Source organism: Chrysemys picta, unplaced genomic scaffold (genome assembly GCF_011386835.1).
Source record: "Chrysemys picta bellii isolate R12L10 unplaced genomic scaffold, ASM1138683v2 scaf325, whole genome shotgun sequence".
Lineage (NCBI taxonomy): Eukaryota > Metazoa > Chordata > Testudines > Emydidae > Chrysemys > Chrysemys picta.
In genome coordinates this window covers 55,224-71,000 of record NW_027053032.1, presented here as the reverse complement: position 1 = coordinate 71,000, position 15,777 = coordinate 55,224, and the positions used below count along the sequence as shown (strand labels likewise).

Genomic DNA, 15,777 nt, shown 5'->3' with positions numbered 1-15,777 from the left:
GCAGGACAGAGGCAGATGAAGATCCAGGGGGAGAACCAAATCCACCTGGCTCAGGTAAGCCCATTACTGGAGTAGCTGAGCACCTCACAGTCTTTACGCATGGGGAACTGAGACACAGAGCGACTAAGAGACTTGCCCACGGTCACAATGGGAGTCTGTGGCAGAGCAGGGAATTGAACCTGGGTCTCCCGGGTTTCAGACTTGTCCCTACTCATTGACCAGCCTTCCTCCCAGGAACCCAGTGGTTAGGGCACTAGTTTAAGGCTTTGAAGACCCAACTCCATACTCTGCCACAGACTCCTTGTGTGACCTTGAGCAAGTCACTTAGCCTCTGGGTCTCAGCTCCCCATCTGTGCAATGGAGATAATAGCACTGTCCTGCCTGCCTCCCGGGGGGTGAGTGGGGCAGGGGGGGTTAATGACGGTGAAATGCTTTAAGATCTAATGGTGAAAAGCACTGTATAAGAGCTAGGTGGTGGTATTATTAAAAGCCACCAGATACAATATCAGACACTGGCCCAGCAACCTGTGTCTCAAGCTGCCCTCAGCCCACACTCCTGGGAACAAAGGATGCCCAGAAGGGTAACACACCAAGCGCTTTCCAGAGGCAGAGGCGGGACTGGAACTCAGCTCTGCAATTCCCAGCCTGTCCCTGAGCCGTCACACCATCCTTCCTCCCCTACCATTCTTCGTGACTTGGAGGGCAAGTTTATGGTCGCTTATACCTGAGCTCCAGAGCTGAGGAGCCGTCCGAGGACTCGCTCCCACCAGGCTCCTGTCTTTTAAGGCAAGGGTGGGGTTCGTTTGAGAGTCTCAGCGGTACTTGGACAGGGACTCTCTTGGCTAGGCAGGGTTCAAACACTCTGCTGCACCGGCGGGTGCCACCTTCTCCCTGGGAGCTCATTGCTCAGTGGATACATCATCCAGTAGCTGCAGAGTCTGCGGGGCTCGCTGCCCCGGAAGGATCCCCACCATTTGGGAAGCCTGGCCAGCCCAACCCGCTTAGTACCATGTTCTTGTTCAAAGAGCGTGCCGGCGTCTCCTCCCTCGCAGCCAGCGGGCTCAGGCATTCACCTACCCAGTAGAGGACTTCCGTCCAGCCCTCCATGGTGATGCACTGGTACACAGTCAGCATGGCGAAGCCAAAATGATCAAAATGGGGGATGCCGTTGTTGGGCCCTGGCCACCCACTCCTGCACTCAGTGCCGTTGAGGGTGCAGTGATACCCGTGGCCGGTGGTGGTGCACGGGGATGGCTTCTCCATTTCCCCTTTGGCAATGATATCTGAGGGTGAAACCGAAGCACAGAAGTCAGGCTGAGCAGAGGAGAAGGACAACTACACTCCTGCTGCTGCTTGTGCCTTAGCCCCCAGCCCCACCCAGAGGAGGGCTCTGGCGCAGTGCAATATACCTCCTAGCCACACCATATAGCCATATAATGCCCCCAGCCATGCCATAACCTTCCCAGCCATGCCATATAGCCATATAACGCCCCCAGCCATGCCATACACCTCCCAGCCATGCCATATAGCCATATAATGCCCCCAGCCATGCCATAACCCTCCCAGCCATGCCATATAGCCATATAATGCCCCCAGCCATGCCATAACCCTCCCAGCCACACCATATAGCCATATAACTCCCCCAGCCATGCCATAACCCTCCCAGCCACACCATATACCCATATAATGCCCCCAGATATGCCATATACCTCTCCATCATGCCATATAGCCTTATAATGCCCCCAGCCATGCCATACACCTCCCAGCCATGCCATACACCTCCCCGCCATGCCATGTAGTCATATAACGCCCCCAGATATGGCATACACCTCCCAGCCACGTCATATGGTTATATGGCTATATGGTGTGGCTGGGAGGGTTATGGCATGGCCCCCCCGGCTGGTGGGAGGGTCGCCCACGTTCCAGACCTGTCCCGATGTAGTAGCAAGTCTTGTGCAACTTTCCCTTGAACAGCTCCTGCCCGACGATGGCGTAGATGATGATCATGAAGAGGACCAGTAGGGCGATGTGGAGCAGGGGCACCATGGCCTTGATGATGGAGTTCAGGACCACCTGCAGGACTGCAGCTGAGAGAGAGAGAGAGAGAAGGGTAACAGGTCACACTCCCCTCCCCTGCTAACTGGCAGCACGGCGTCTCACAGACACATTGAACCGCTTCGCCACCGCAGCACATGACAGGGAAGAGAGGGAGGGACCTGGGCCCAGCTCTCACTGGTGTCAACCACTAGGCCATCCTTCCTCCCCAGCATGTGTCCCTATATGTCCCAGGAGGGGGGGGGGTGTGAGAAGGAAAGCCCTGGTGACTGAAATCTCTCAATCCCATTACAGGCAGCAGCAGCTCCAGGCCCCCTCACACTGCCCCAGAGGGATCGGGGAAGGCTGAGTCCCCGCAGTTCATCTCCTTGGGAGATGGTCTCACGATGGGGGCATCTGGCTCCTAGACACTGGGGTGACCCCCACCAGCTCCTTTCACAACAGACTATGGTGGGATTGACGCATGCTGGGTCTTGGTGGGTTATATCTCCGCGAGGGGCACTAGCACTGGGACTATCTAGATCAGGGGTGGCCAACCTGTGGCTCCGGAGCCACATGCGGCTCTTCAGAAGTTAACATGCGGCTCCTTGTATAGGCACCGACTCCGGGGCTGGAGCTACCAGCACCAACTTTCCAATGTGCCGGGGGGTGCTCACTGCTCAACCCCTGGCTCTGCCATAGGCCCTGCCCCCACTTCACCCCTTCCTGCCCCCTCCCCTGAGCCTGCCGTGCCCTCGCTCTTCCCCCTCCCCCCTAGACAGGGCCAGCTGCAGGCACCAGCTTGTCAATTGATGCAAGAAGCTACAGCCCCCTTGCGAAGTTTGGTCCTGCTGGAAGCCGGCAGAGCCAGCACTGGCTCCATTCCCTCCTCCCATCCTGTGAAAAACATGGACAGGGCAGGACCTCTGCTCTTTTCCCCTCCAGCACCTGGCCTGGAAAGGGACAGAGGGAGCCATCCCTAACCCCCCAGCCTGGGAAAGGGGAGATGAGAGGGGACCCCACTACAACCCCCAGGCCTGGGAAAGGGGGGCGAGGAAACCTAGGGGGAGCAGAGGTGAGGCTCCGGGGGCTGGATTGAGGGGTTGGGGACTGATGTGGGGCCTGAACTGATGGGGGGATGGGGAGGCTGCGAAAGAGAAGTCTATTTAAAATAAAAAATTATTTATTTATAGTTATTTGGACAATTATTAATTAAAAACCAAATTATTCATTGTAATTACTGGATCATGTACATACGTATGTAGTTATCAAAATTATACAACAACAGAAGACGGTTTAATTTATTGTTGAAATGCTTTGAATGTGACTGAATTGATTATTTTTTTTTAAAAATCATATTCAGGGATTATGACTGTAACTACTGCACTGAGCTAAGAAAAGCTCTGAAAGGGGCTTGCTGTTGTAAAGATCTTCTTACGTGTCAAGATCTTTACAGCTCACCTCATTATTCAAAAATCATTGGAAAACGTGCTGCACAGAGAGAATGCTTTGTGTTTCTCAGCTGTTCATTGCTCATTTGCCGGCTCCATGTTATAGGCCTTGTTCAGTCTATTTCTAAATGTGTGTGAATTAGGTTTTTCTATCATATTGTAACTTTGTCACAGGACAGAGCTCTCCACTGAGTACTTAGGGTTATACCTGTGTTGGGGTCCACTAGGTATAGCTACCAGGTAACTCCGGAGAGCGGAAGGCCAAAAGTGCTGATGAAGCTCTTTTGCTCTGGGCCTACCTGAACCACAGTGACTCCATCTTGGGAACTCTCACCTACTTCTGTGCTAACTGCTTACATGCTCTGAAGTAGGCTGAAGCAGAAATGTAATGTCAGCTTTTTAACAGATGGCTGCAGTTTCACTCACACTAGCAGAAATAATAGAGATAAGAAGCGAGGGAAAGGAGGGGTAGTTAGTTTGCAGGCGTCTAACTCAAGGTCGCAAAGACTGAGAAAGTTTTCTCACAAGCTTATGTAGAGCTTATTGTAACAGTTGTCTGGAAGAGAGGGGTAAGGGGGAACAGCCAGACAAAGAGATGTATGCAAACAGTTTGAAGTATAAAAGGTAAAATTTGTTTGTATTTGTTGCACTAGATTTGAGACATGCCGGTCTCCTAGTGCCATTTCAGAGCTCTGAAATAAACTTGGCTTGCTTTCTCCCCTCGGTGTCTTTATTGGTGCCAAGCACACCGGGCAACGAACCCCCTGTTTGCCATCTCGGGCCCAGTTCTGGGCAGGCAACACCTGTGTACAAGAACTTCCCATACATTCTCCCCTTTTTCCAACCAGCATGGATGCCTTCCCTCTACGGTAGCTCTCCATTTTGGAATGGATACTTTTGAGGGGCTCCATCCTCATAAGGAGATACCATTACCAGAAGCACGACTATTATATTGAAATGAATCTCTTGGTACTGAGGACTAGCCCAAATACAACATCTTCTGCATCTTCTCCTTTTGAATTCTCCTGAAGTATGTCTGTCTACTTGCAGCTTCCATTCAAGCAGCCAGAGAGAGGCACGTGTTCATTAAAGGTTGACTTGTCAACCGGACATTATCTCTCTCTCTCTCACACACACACACACACACACACACACACACAAGCAGAGGAGAGTTCGAAAGCGAAAAGACAGATTGAAAAACAGAGTTTGATGATTTTTTTTAAAAAAAATCTCACTGATTGTGGGGCCAATCACATGATTTTAGAGGATGTGAGTCATGGTCCTGCTTTGAGCAGGGGGTTGGACTAGATGACCTCCTGAGGTCTCCTCCAACCCTGATCTTCTATGATTCTTGATCTCTTGAGGTTGGCAATACTGCTATTGGGTGAGAATCTCTAATTCACGTATCCCCTGTTGTTAAGAGGGAAAACGGAGCAAACCAGTTTAATACTCTATTAAGAGAAGCCCCCCACTCTCTCACTAAGTGGCTTGCTGATCTGCATGTGATTTGCATCCATAGCCTCCCAATAACTCTGTACCCAGCTAGCATTCCTTCCACAGCCAACTCCCAGGTCACCTCCACACCTGCTGCTCCTGCTCACGCACAGCCTCTTACTCCTTGAGGGAATTCTGCGCCGCCACACAATGCACAATTTTGCAGAATTCCGTTGCCACTGCAAAAACAACAAGGAGTCTGGTGGCACCTTAAAGACTAACAGATTTATTTGGGCATAAGCTTTCGTGAGTAAAAACCTCACTTCAAAATACAGACTAACACGGCTACCCCCTGATAGTTGCCACTGCAGAATTTCTAACTGCCACTAGGGGCCGCTGGACTCTGCAGAGTGGAGCACTTTGATGCTCATTCTCCCAGGGATGGAGAGGGCCTTGGAGATGCAGCCAGCTCTGGCAAAGGCTGAGGAAGGACACGGCTGCACCACACCATGTCCCCGGTGGGACAGTAAAGAAGCTGTGGGGAGTAAAGGCTCTGGGGGTGCCAGTGTCTGTGCCAGGGAGTGCCCCGCGACTGGGCTCTGCGGGGAGGGGGTGTTGGTCTCTGGGCAGGGAGTGCCCCGCGACTGGGCTCTTCGGGGAGGCGGTGTTGGTCTCTGGGCAGGGAGTGCCCCGCGACTGGGCTCTGCGGGGAGGGGGTGTTGGTCTCTGGGCAGGGAATGCCCCGCGGCTGGGCTCTGCGGGGAGGGGGTGTTGGTCTCTGGGCAGGGAGTGCCCCGCGGCTGGGCTCTGCGGGGAGGGGGTGTTGGTCTCTGGGCAGGGAATGCCCTGCGGCTGGGCTCTGCGGGGAGGGGGTGTTGGTCTCTGGGCAGGGAGTGCCCTGCGGCTGGGCTCTGCGGGGAGGGGGTGTTGGTCTCTGGGCAGGGAGTGCCCTGCGGCTGGGCTCTGCGGGAAGGCGGTGCTGGTGTCTGGGCCAGGGGGTGCAGTGTGGCTCGTCTCTGGGGACGGGAGTGCAGGTGTCTGGGCTCTGGGGGGGCCCCACACAACTCCTTCCAGCACCCCTCAACTGGAACTGGGTCATCATAGAGGTTTCTTTAATTCTCTACTCCTGGAAGAATCTTTTTTGCTGTTGTCTGCATTTTGTTGACATACTTGTTGACAGGTATTTTGAAATAAATTACCAAAATAATTGAAACTAAAGTGATTATATTGTGTCATTTTGACAAATAAAATATGCAGAATTTTTAAAATTTTGGCACAGCATTTTTAAAATTTTGGTGCAGAATCCCCCCAGAAGTAGCCTCTGTCTTCCTCCTGAGCCCGGCCCCGTCTGCTCCATTCCACCGTGATCTTGTCCCTCTTTATTAAGTACAGTTGAATATGACATCTGAGTCCCACACCCCCACTCTGGCCAGTCCCCCCAGCTGGGTCCCTCACTCCCACTGTGGCCAGTCCCCCCAGCTGGGCACCTCACCCCCACTGCGGCTAGTCCCCCTAGCTGCCCCCAGCCCCACTGAGGCCAATTCTCCCATCTGGGCCCCTCACGTCCACTGCAGCCAGGCCCCCCAGCAGAGCCCCTTTCCCCCACTTCAGCCAGTTTCCCATCAGTGGGGCCCCTCGCTCCCATCGAAACCCAAACTGAGCCCTGGTTTTGCCCAGGGCTGTGCTTGATGGGTTCGAGCTAGGGTGACCAGGTGTCCTGATTTTATAGGGACAGTCCCAATATTTGGGGCTTTCTCTTATATAGGCACCTATTACCCCTCACCCCCGTCCCGATTTTTCACACTTGCTATCTGGTCACCCTAATTCCAGCTCCCTTTGTGTTCCTGCCCCCACTAGTGGCAGGAAACTGAGGTTTGGCAAACCAGGGGAAGGGGAGAAAACCCCTAAACTCCATTTGGGCAGAGAGGATGCTGCCCCCCTCCTCTCCTGCCTTCGTCCAGAGGCTTTGCTGTCTGGTGCTTCAACTGACCCAGCGCAGCTGCCTGCGGCCATCAGGGCCCAGAATAGTTGCTGCGTTTTGCACCGGGCACAGCAGTGCCGGCCGCCTATCCACCACCCCAGCTGACGCTAATCACTGCCTGTTGCTGGGGCCTCTTCCAGGTCAGGATTTAAATACTTTAGATCCAGCCAGTTATTGGGGGGGAGGGGAGGTATTTATATTTATGTTTTTACATTCACACCCCACAATAACAGGGCTGGGAGATTCCCCACTTTCAGTTTGCTCTGGGGGCCGCTGAAATCCTGACCCCACCTGGTATTACACCCTGAATGCTCTTCGGAGCCAGACTCTAAGACAGATGCCCATCTCCTGCTGCCATCAATAGGGGTGCATGCCAGGTTTGGCCCACACATATCTTCCTAAGTATTCATTTGACTGGTAGATTAGAAAATACCAGAACTGAAAGAGTGAATTCACCTTAACAAAGGATGGGACCCAGGATTGAAATCTCCCGCCTCTAGGTGATGTGCAAGAAATCAGGCCAAAGCCCATGTAGCTCCCTTTTCACCTCCACACAGACAGCAAACATGCCAGGTATCACTGTATAGCTAGCAGCCCCATTCCATATTGTGACCCGAGAACCTGTTAATGCCAACCAACAAGGAGGTACAGAGGGGTACAGGTGTACCCTGAGGCCAGTATGCACCTTCTCATTCACCCAAGAATGTCATGAGAGGTATCCACAGAAAGCCAGTGTCACATTGGTTATTGATATCATTGTGAGATGGATGTACTGATATTATGTAAGGAGTTAGAATCATTGAATATCGGGGTTGGAAGGGACCTTAGGAGGTCATCTAGTCCAATCTCCTGCTCAAAGCAGGATCAAAGTATATATACTGAAAACATGGTCTTATAGAATGGATTAAGGTGTGGTGGAAATCTATGAAGTCTGGGCTACAGACTTAAAACTGCCTTCACCAAACAAGGGCACTCCACCAGAGAAACAGATCACATCAAGGAATGACCCCACACTGGAACCCATGTTGGACATCATCCAACAGTTACAACCTATACTCGATGGGGACCACCTCCTGAAAGAGCTTTCCTGAACTCTCTCTTCTGGCCTTCAAACAAGGCCCCCATCCTCTCCAAACTCATCATCAGAAGCGAGCTCCTCACGGACTAGGACACACAGACTCAAAGTGGCACCAGAACTGCCAGAACAACAGATGTAAAACCTGCAGACATAGCTCCACTGCTGCAATGACCAACACCCCACACAACACACCTTTCAAGATCCATGGGTCCTACACATGCCTATCACAACATGTGGTGTACCTCACCCAGTGCCCAACAACAACTATGTGGGTGAAACCAAACAATCACTACACTCTCAAATGAACTTGCACAGTAAAATGATAAAAAACAAAAACACCCAATCACCTGCGGGCAAACACTTTTCACCAAACGACCACTCTGTATCTGACCTCTCAGTTCTCCACCTCAAAGGAAACCTGCACGACGCTTTCAAAAGACGAGCCTGGGAGCTTAAATTCATAAGGTTCCTAGACACCAAAAATCACCATCTTAATAAAGAGGCTCTGGGGTTTTTTTACCTTCCTCTGCAGCGTGGGGCATGAGTCACTTGCTGGAAGATTGTCTGCAACTTGAAGTCTTTAAACCATGATTTGAGGACTTCAATGGCTCAGACACAGGTTTGATACAGGAGTGGGTGGGTGAGATTCTGTGGCCTGCGTTCTGCAGGAGGTCAGACTAGATTATCTTAATGGTCCCTTTTGACCTTAAAGTCTGAGTCTATGACACTGGATTTATGGCTTATTACAACAATCTGTAACCCACTAACCCCCTTTGTTTGTCCCATGACTGCAGAGGTGGTAACGGGCCACTTCACCTTGAATGGTCCCTTAGAATATGTGCGAGACTAGGTGGGTGAATGTGTTAACTACTTATGCTAAATCATCTGTTCCACCTTGTATTTAGTACAGAGCACCTTTCCCAGACCCGAAGAAGAGCTCTGTGTAGCACCAAAACTTGTCTCTCTTGCCAACAGATGTTGGTCCAATAAAAGATATTCCCTCACCCGCCTTGTCTCTATAGTCTTTTTAAGCAGAGCAGAATCCCCTCCCCGGCTCTGCTTTCTACAAGTCTCTTTGGGTCTGTACCCACAGCCCATACACTCCATGTAGCAAGGTCTTATAGACCAACACTGGCTAGCCATGTGGCACATGTTTGTCTCATAGCTGTCCAGTAGGCCACCCCTCCTACTGCCAGTGGACTACTCTCCCCTCTGCCACAGTATTCACGCTGGCAACACACAGGGGACAAGGCAGGGAGGTAGGTGACACTGCAGGCATTAGGGTTTCCAGGGTAGGATGTATGCAGGGAATTGCTCATACATGGGCCATGGCCCAGTTAAATCTGGCAGCCAGAGTGCTGACCTGCAGGATCCAGACATGCATGGATAGGATAGACCCTCACGCCTCTGATACCCATTCGTCCTACATGCCAAGTACACATGTAAGCATCCCTCCTGCCAGGCCAACACGCCCCCTGGGTGTGTGAGTCACACCAACCTGCCAGTCTGTGCCTGGCACCTCAGCTCAAAATGCCCCTTTAGCAGTGACGGCAGTTCAGATATTGGAGAGGGGTGTAAATTCCAGTCCCCGCTCATCCCACCCCCTCCTCCTGCAGGGACCCTGGGTCTCCCTTGGCTGGGAAGTCTCCCCACTTTCTGACCCACACAGTGTGTGAGCCAGTGCTGCCAGGGGTCAAGTTCTTGGTGGACTCCCCTGTGTTCCACGGCACAGCAACAGACGCCCTGTGTGCCAGGTCACAACGCCATCTGTCGGTACAGGGGGGCAGCAGGCCATTGTCAGTGAACGGCATTACAACCCCCAGGTTGCCCAAGGGCATCCAGCAGCGCAGTGGCACAGCTGGGTCTCCTCACGCCCAGCCCAGTGCCTCACCCACTAGACCACACTGCCTCTTGGGCACCTAGTGCTATAGAGACTGATGGAGGATAGGAGTGTCTGTGGACAGCATGGTCCTGTGCTCCTTACTCAGCCCACTGTCAATCAGGTGTGACACCAATCGGATTATGCCGGTGTGAATGGGGAGCGAGAGGAGAACCAGGCCCTGGCTTCTTTTCCTGGAGCCTCAGCACTAGGGTTACCATATTTCAGCAAGCAAAAAAGAGGACGGGAGGAGCCCCGCCCTAGCCCCGGCCCCGTCCTGCCCTAGCCCTGCCCCATCCAGCCCTAGCCCCACCCCTGCCCCTCCCACTTTCCCCCCTCAGAACCCCCAACCCTCCACCCGCTCCTTGTCCCCCTGACTGCCCCCTCCTGGGACCCCTGCCCCTAACTGCCCCCCAGGACTCCACCCCCTACCTAAGCCTCCCTGCCTCTTGTCCTCTGACTGCCCCCTCCTGAGACCCTCCCCCAATCCTAACTGGCCCCCTAGGAATCTACCCCCTACTTGTACCCTGACTGCCCCAACCCTTATCCACACCCCCACCCCCAGACAGACCCCTGGGACTCCCACGCCCCATCCAACCACTCCCCACCCCCTGACAGCCCCGCCCCATCTAAACTCAACTCCCGACCCATCTAAACCCCTCTGCTCCTTGTCCCCTGACTGCCCCCTCCTGGGACCCCTGCTCTTAACTGCCCTCCAAAACCCCACCCCTACCTAAGCCTCCCTGTTCCTTGTCCCTTAACTACCCCCCGCAAATGCCCCCCAGGACCCTACCCCCTACCTGTACCCTGACTGCCCAAAACCTTATCCACACCCCCACCCCCAGAAAGCCCGCCCCCAGAACTCCAGACCCCCCCCGTCTCTTGACTGCCCCCTCCAGAACCTCCCTACCCCTTCTCCGACCCCCTGGCTCCCTTGTCATTGGCCTTCGGCTAACGTCTCTGTGAGCCGTTCTCCCGGCAGGCTGGCTGGCGGGGGAGGAGCTCCAGACTGCCGGAGGCGATCTGCGAATGCAGGGAGGGAGGGAGAGAGTGATCTCAGCTGCAGGGGGGAGGAGGGGGAAGTGGAGGACGGGCTCTCTCCGGCTGTCAGAGCCCCATGTAAGTGACACCATCCGGCCAGCTGCCCTGTTAGCCGCGCGCGCTCTGCATGGGGGGGGGGAAGTCCGGACATTTACAAATCCCCCCCGACGCTATTTTTAGCTCAAAAAGCCGGACATGTCCGGGGGAATCCGGACGAATGGTAACCCTAAGCTTGCCTGAACTCCCAGAGGTCCTGCACGCAGTTGCCTGTGCACCCCACATCGGGCTCTCCTCTCTCCCCATGTTCATGGAAGCCCAAGCGGGTGCCAGAGCCCGTCGCTCTGTGCTGTGGTGTCGGGGAGCCCTGCCCAGCTCGGCCCAGTGGGCCGAGCCCGGCCCCCATTGGCCTCTCGCTCTCACAGCGCAGGAGCTTGTTCTATTTGTAAGCCTGTGTTAAAGCGCCCAGAGCTCTTCCTGCCCTTGGGGACAGTTCCCTGCGCTTCCTGGGGGGGTCAGCAAGGCCCAGCGGCTGGGGCTTTGAGCGCAGCCTCTCAGCTCTGGGTCTCTGCTTTAACTCCGGCCCAGGTCCCCAGGGAGGTACAAGAAGGTGAAAACCCCAGCCAGCCTCAGCCAGCTCCCAACCCCAGCCCAGCCGCAGGCAGCTCCCAACCCCAGCCCAGCCGCAGCCAGCTCCCAACCCAGCCCAGCCGCAGGCAGCTCCCAACCCAGCCCAGCCGCAGGCAGCTCCCAACCCCAGCCCAGCCGCAGCCAGCTCCCAACCCCAGCCCAGCCGCAGGCAGCTCCCAACCCAGCCCAGCCGCAGGCAGCTCCCAACCCAGCCCAGCCGCAGGCAGCTCCCAACCCAGCCCAGCCGCAGGCAGCTCCCAACCCCAGCCCGGCCGCAGCCAGCTCCCAACCCAGCGCAGCCGCAGGCAGCTCCCAACCCCAGCCCAGCCGCAGGCAGCTCCCAACCCAGCCCAGCCGCAGGCAGCTCCCAACCCCAGCCCAGCCGGAACCAGCTCCCAACCCCAGCCCGGCCGCAGCCAGCTCCCGACCCAGCCCAGCCGCAGCCAGCTCCCAACCCCAGCCCAGCCGCAGGCAGCTCCCAACCCAGCCCAGCCGCAGGCAGCTCCCAACCCCAGCCCGGCCGCAGCCAGCTCCCAACCCAGCCCAGCCGCAGGCAGCTCCCAACCCAGCCCAGCCGCAGGCAGCTCCCAACCCCAGCCCAGCCGCAGCCAGCTCCCAACCCAGCCCAGCCGCAGGCAGCTCCCAACCCAGCCCAGCCGGAACCAGCTCCCAACCCCAGCCCAGCCGCAGCCAGCTCCCGACCCAGCCCAGCCGCAGCCAGCTCCCAACCCCAGCCCAGCTGCAGCCAGCTCCCAACCCAGCCCAGCTGCAGCCAGCTCCCAACCCAGCCCAGCCGCAGCCAGCTCCCAACCCAGCCCAGCCGCAGGCAGCTCCCAACCCAGCCCAGCCGGAACCAGCTCCCAACCCCAGCCCAGCCGCAGCCAGCTCCCGACCCAGCCCAGCCGCAGCCAGCTCCCAACCCCAGCCCAGCTGCAGCCAGCTCCCAACCCAGCCCAGCTGCAGCCAGCTCCCAACCCAGCCCAGCCGCAGCCAGCTCCCAACCCAGCCCAGCCGCAGGCAGCTCCCAACCCAGCCCGGCCGGAACCAGCTCCCAACCCCAGCCCAGCCGCAGCCAGCTCCCAACCCAGCCCAGCCGCAGCCAGCTCCCAACCCAGCCCAGCCGCAACCAGCTCCCAACCCAGCCCGGCCGCAGCCAGCTCCCAACCCAGCCCGGCCGCAGCCAGCTCCCAACCCAGCCCGGCCGCAGGCAGCTCCCAACCCCAGCCCAGCCGCAGGCAGCTCCCAACCCCAGCCCAGCCGCAGGCAGCTCCCAACCCCAGCCCAGCCGCAGCCAGCTCCCAACCCCAGCCCAGCCGCAGCCAGCTCCCAACCCCAGCCACATCCCACAAGGCCCCTGCTCCTCCCAGAGGGTCCAGCTGACATGGGCACAGAACCCAAGCCCTGCGGTCTCTCCCCTCCCCCAAGCAATAGGGCATCAGGGTCAGTCACATTCCCCGACCCTTGCAAAAACCAGCCATTGGGGTGTGACATGCCAGGGTGCCAGCCAGACCAATGAGTCACCCCTGCCCTGCACCCTGGGGTGCCCTTTCCACTGTATTGCTCCTGTCGCCTCCAACAGGGAGCCTTCAGCGTGGAAATCACTCCCAGCCATGTCTGCGTGTGCTGCAGGCAGCCAGCCACACCTGGGCTCTCACAGAGTGACCCCAACACACCCCCTGTCCCACAGTTCCCCCCAGAAATGCATGTTCTGTGGTGCCCAACCCCCTCCTGGCTGGGCAGTACTAATCTACTAAGTCCGTTATTCCTTTAAGGGAAGAATATGCACCCGAGTTGTTACCCCAAATGGAGTTACCCAGACACGACTGGAACATGCTGGATTAGATCAAACACGTGTATTACGTACAAAGAGAGATTCTCAATGAGTACAAGCAATGAGGCAGAAAAGTCAGACACAGTTACAAGAAAAATAAAGATAAAACGCTTCTGGTGCCCAACTTAACAGTCTATTAGATTCAAAACCAAGTTTTCTCACCACGTGCTTTCCGCAGTCTGACTGACCAACCTCTTCAGGATGGGACCCCTCTTCCAGATCCAACAAACGCTACCTTCGTCGCTTCAGGTGCAGTGAATGCAATGGGCAGGGAAAGAGAGAGGGGTGCCTGAGGGGGATCTGCCCCTTCCTTTTATAGTCCTGTCCCCCTTTGAGAAGCATTTCCCGATGGGAGCGAGGCACCAGGCAGGCTGTATGGGTGGGAACTTCATGCTGGTTCTTTGCTAAAATGTCGATTTTTTGCTCCTGCCAAAGAATGGCCACCTAGTAGGTAGCGATCCATCGGTCCTGTTTACACCTGGCTGAGGCGTCAGCTCGCTCTTTGTTTCCGAGGAACTGGTTCAACCACTCCCCAGACTTCTCTGGACAACATGCTTCTAGCCGGGAGCTCAGCTTGTGTTTAGCAGGTCACAGGTCACACCGCTCCGTGCACATTGCCATCGGATTATTGATCAGCAAATTATGAGTTGTGAACTGACCCACCACAAGGCGTCCCTTGCATGGACATTAGTACAAAGTGAACACAGCCATTGTATTCTGTCACACCTGGTTAAGGTCAAGGACAGGGAGGTGAGCCCTGGGGCACCCACGCAGAGAGCCCAGCATGGCCCCACAGACCCAGGAGCTGGGCTCCGTCTGCCAGGCAAAGGCCACTCTGCTGTGATTGGGTCAGGGGCAATCAGAGCACGCCCTGGGATCCCAGCAGATGGCACCACTATGTCCTTCCTCCTCACCCTGCCATACCCCCAGCTCCCCGGGCAGGGGAGAAAAGCTGGGAGGGAAGGGGCATGTCCCAGAGCCAAGCCCTCCCCACAGCCAGGGGCCACGGGGTTGGGGAGATGGGCCCAGAGGGGCTCGGGAACAAGTGCTAGGCTGTGCCCACCAGGGTGCTTTGGTGGCGAACGGGAGCAGCGAGCCAGCCAAGGCCACTGCAGCCCAGGCGACTTTGTTCCAACCAAAACAAATAAAACCCGATCGCTTCTTGCACCGGCCCGGGATGGGAGCCTGGAATCTCACAAGAGGCCGACAGAGACAGGCAGCAGGGTGCTCCCCAGGCAAAGATCTCGCCCCAGGAGCACCTCCCTGCTCCTGCACCAGGGATAGATCCCAGGGGAATCTTGGAGAGAGCCTCCTGGGAAAGGGAACCAGAGAAGCCAGGGATCAGTCAGCAGCCCCAGTCCCTGCCCCATGTCCCAGGTGTGCAACACGGAACATGGAACACACAGCCTCGGCCACAGCCACCACAGGAAGGGGTTAATGACAATGTGTGGGCTGGGCCTGTTACCAAGGGTATGTGCTTGGCATTCTTCCCCCGCCTGCAGAGCCCGCCCCCCCACGCCTGCTACAGCTCCTCAAAGCACAGACCCACCCGCCTGCTACACCCCAGCTCACTGCACAGCCTCTCCCACCTGCTACACCCCCTCACTGCACAGCCCCCCGCCTACTACACCCCATCTCACTGCACAGCCCCTCCCGCCTGCTACACTCCCTCACTGCACAGCCCCCTCTGCCACTGCACAGCCTCTCCTGCCTGCTACATCCCCTCACTGCACAGCCCCCCTCTGCCCACTGCACAGCTCCTCCCACCTGCTACACCGCAGCTCACGGCAGACCCCACCACCTACTACACCCCTCACTGCACAGCCCCCTGCCCGTTACACCCCAGCTCACTGCACAGCTCCCCGCCTGCTACATCCCCTCACTGTACAGCTCCTCCTGCCTCCTACACCCCATCTCACTGCACAGCCCCCTCTACCGTTCCGCAGCCCCCTTGTCTGCTACACCCCATCTCACTGTACAGCCCCTCCCGCCTGCTACACTCCCTCACTGCACAGCCCCCTCTGCCACTGCACAGCCTCTCCTGCCTGCTACATCCCCTCACTGCACAGCCCCCCTCTGCCCACTGCACAGCTCCTCCCACCTGCTACACCGCAGCTCACGGCAGACCCCACCACCTACTACACCCCTCACTGCACAGCCCCCTGCCCGTTACACCCCATCTCACTGCACAGCCCCTCCCGCCTGCTACACCCCAGCTCACTGCACAGCTCCCCGCCTGCTACATCCCCTCACTGTACAGCTCCTCCTGCCTCCTACACCCCATCTCACTGCACAGCCCCCTCTACCGTTCCGCAGCCCCCTTGTCTGCTACACCCCATCTCACTGTACAGCCCCTCCCGCCTGCTACACTCCCTCACTGCACAGCCCCCTCTGCCACTGCACAGCCTCTCCTGCCTGCTA

General features: G+C 56.6%; 1 protein-coding gene across 1 annotated transcript; it reads right to left on the bottom strand.

Moving 5' to 3' along the window:
* Nucleotides 1-1,077: 1,077 nt before the first annotated feature.
* LOC135978586 (voltage-dependent L-type calcium channel subunit alpha-1S-like) lies at nucleotides 1,078-14,021 on the bottom strand (the record flags this gene model as incomplete). The annotated part of the gene is made up of 3 exons (XM_065579472.1): nucleotides 13,519-14,021; nucleotides 1,929-2,087; nucleotides 1,078-1,283 (listed from the first exon to the last, which is right to left on the bottom strand). Coding segments are annotated over exons 2-3 (324 nt in total), but the record flags the coding sequence as incomplete, so codon positions are not given.
* Nucleotides 14,022-15,777: the final 1,756 nt, after the last annotated feature.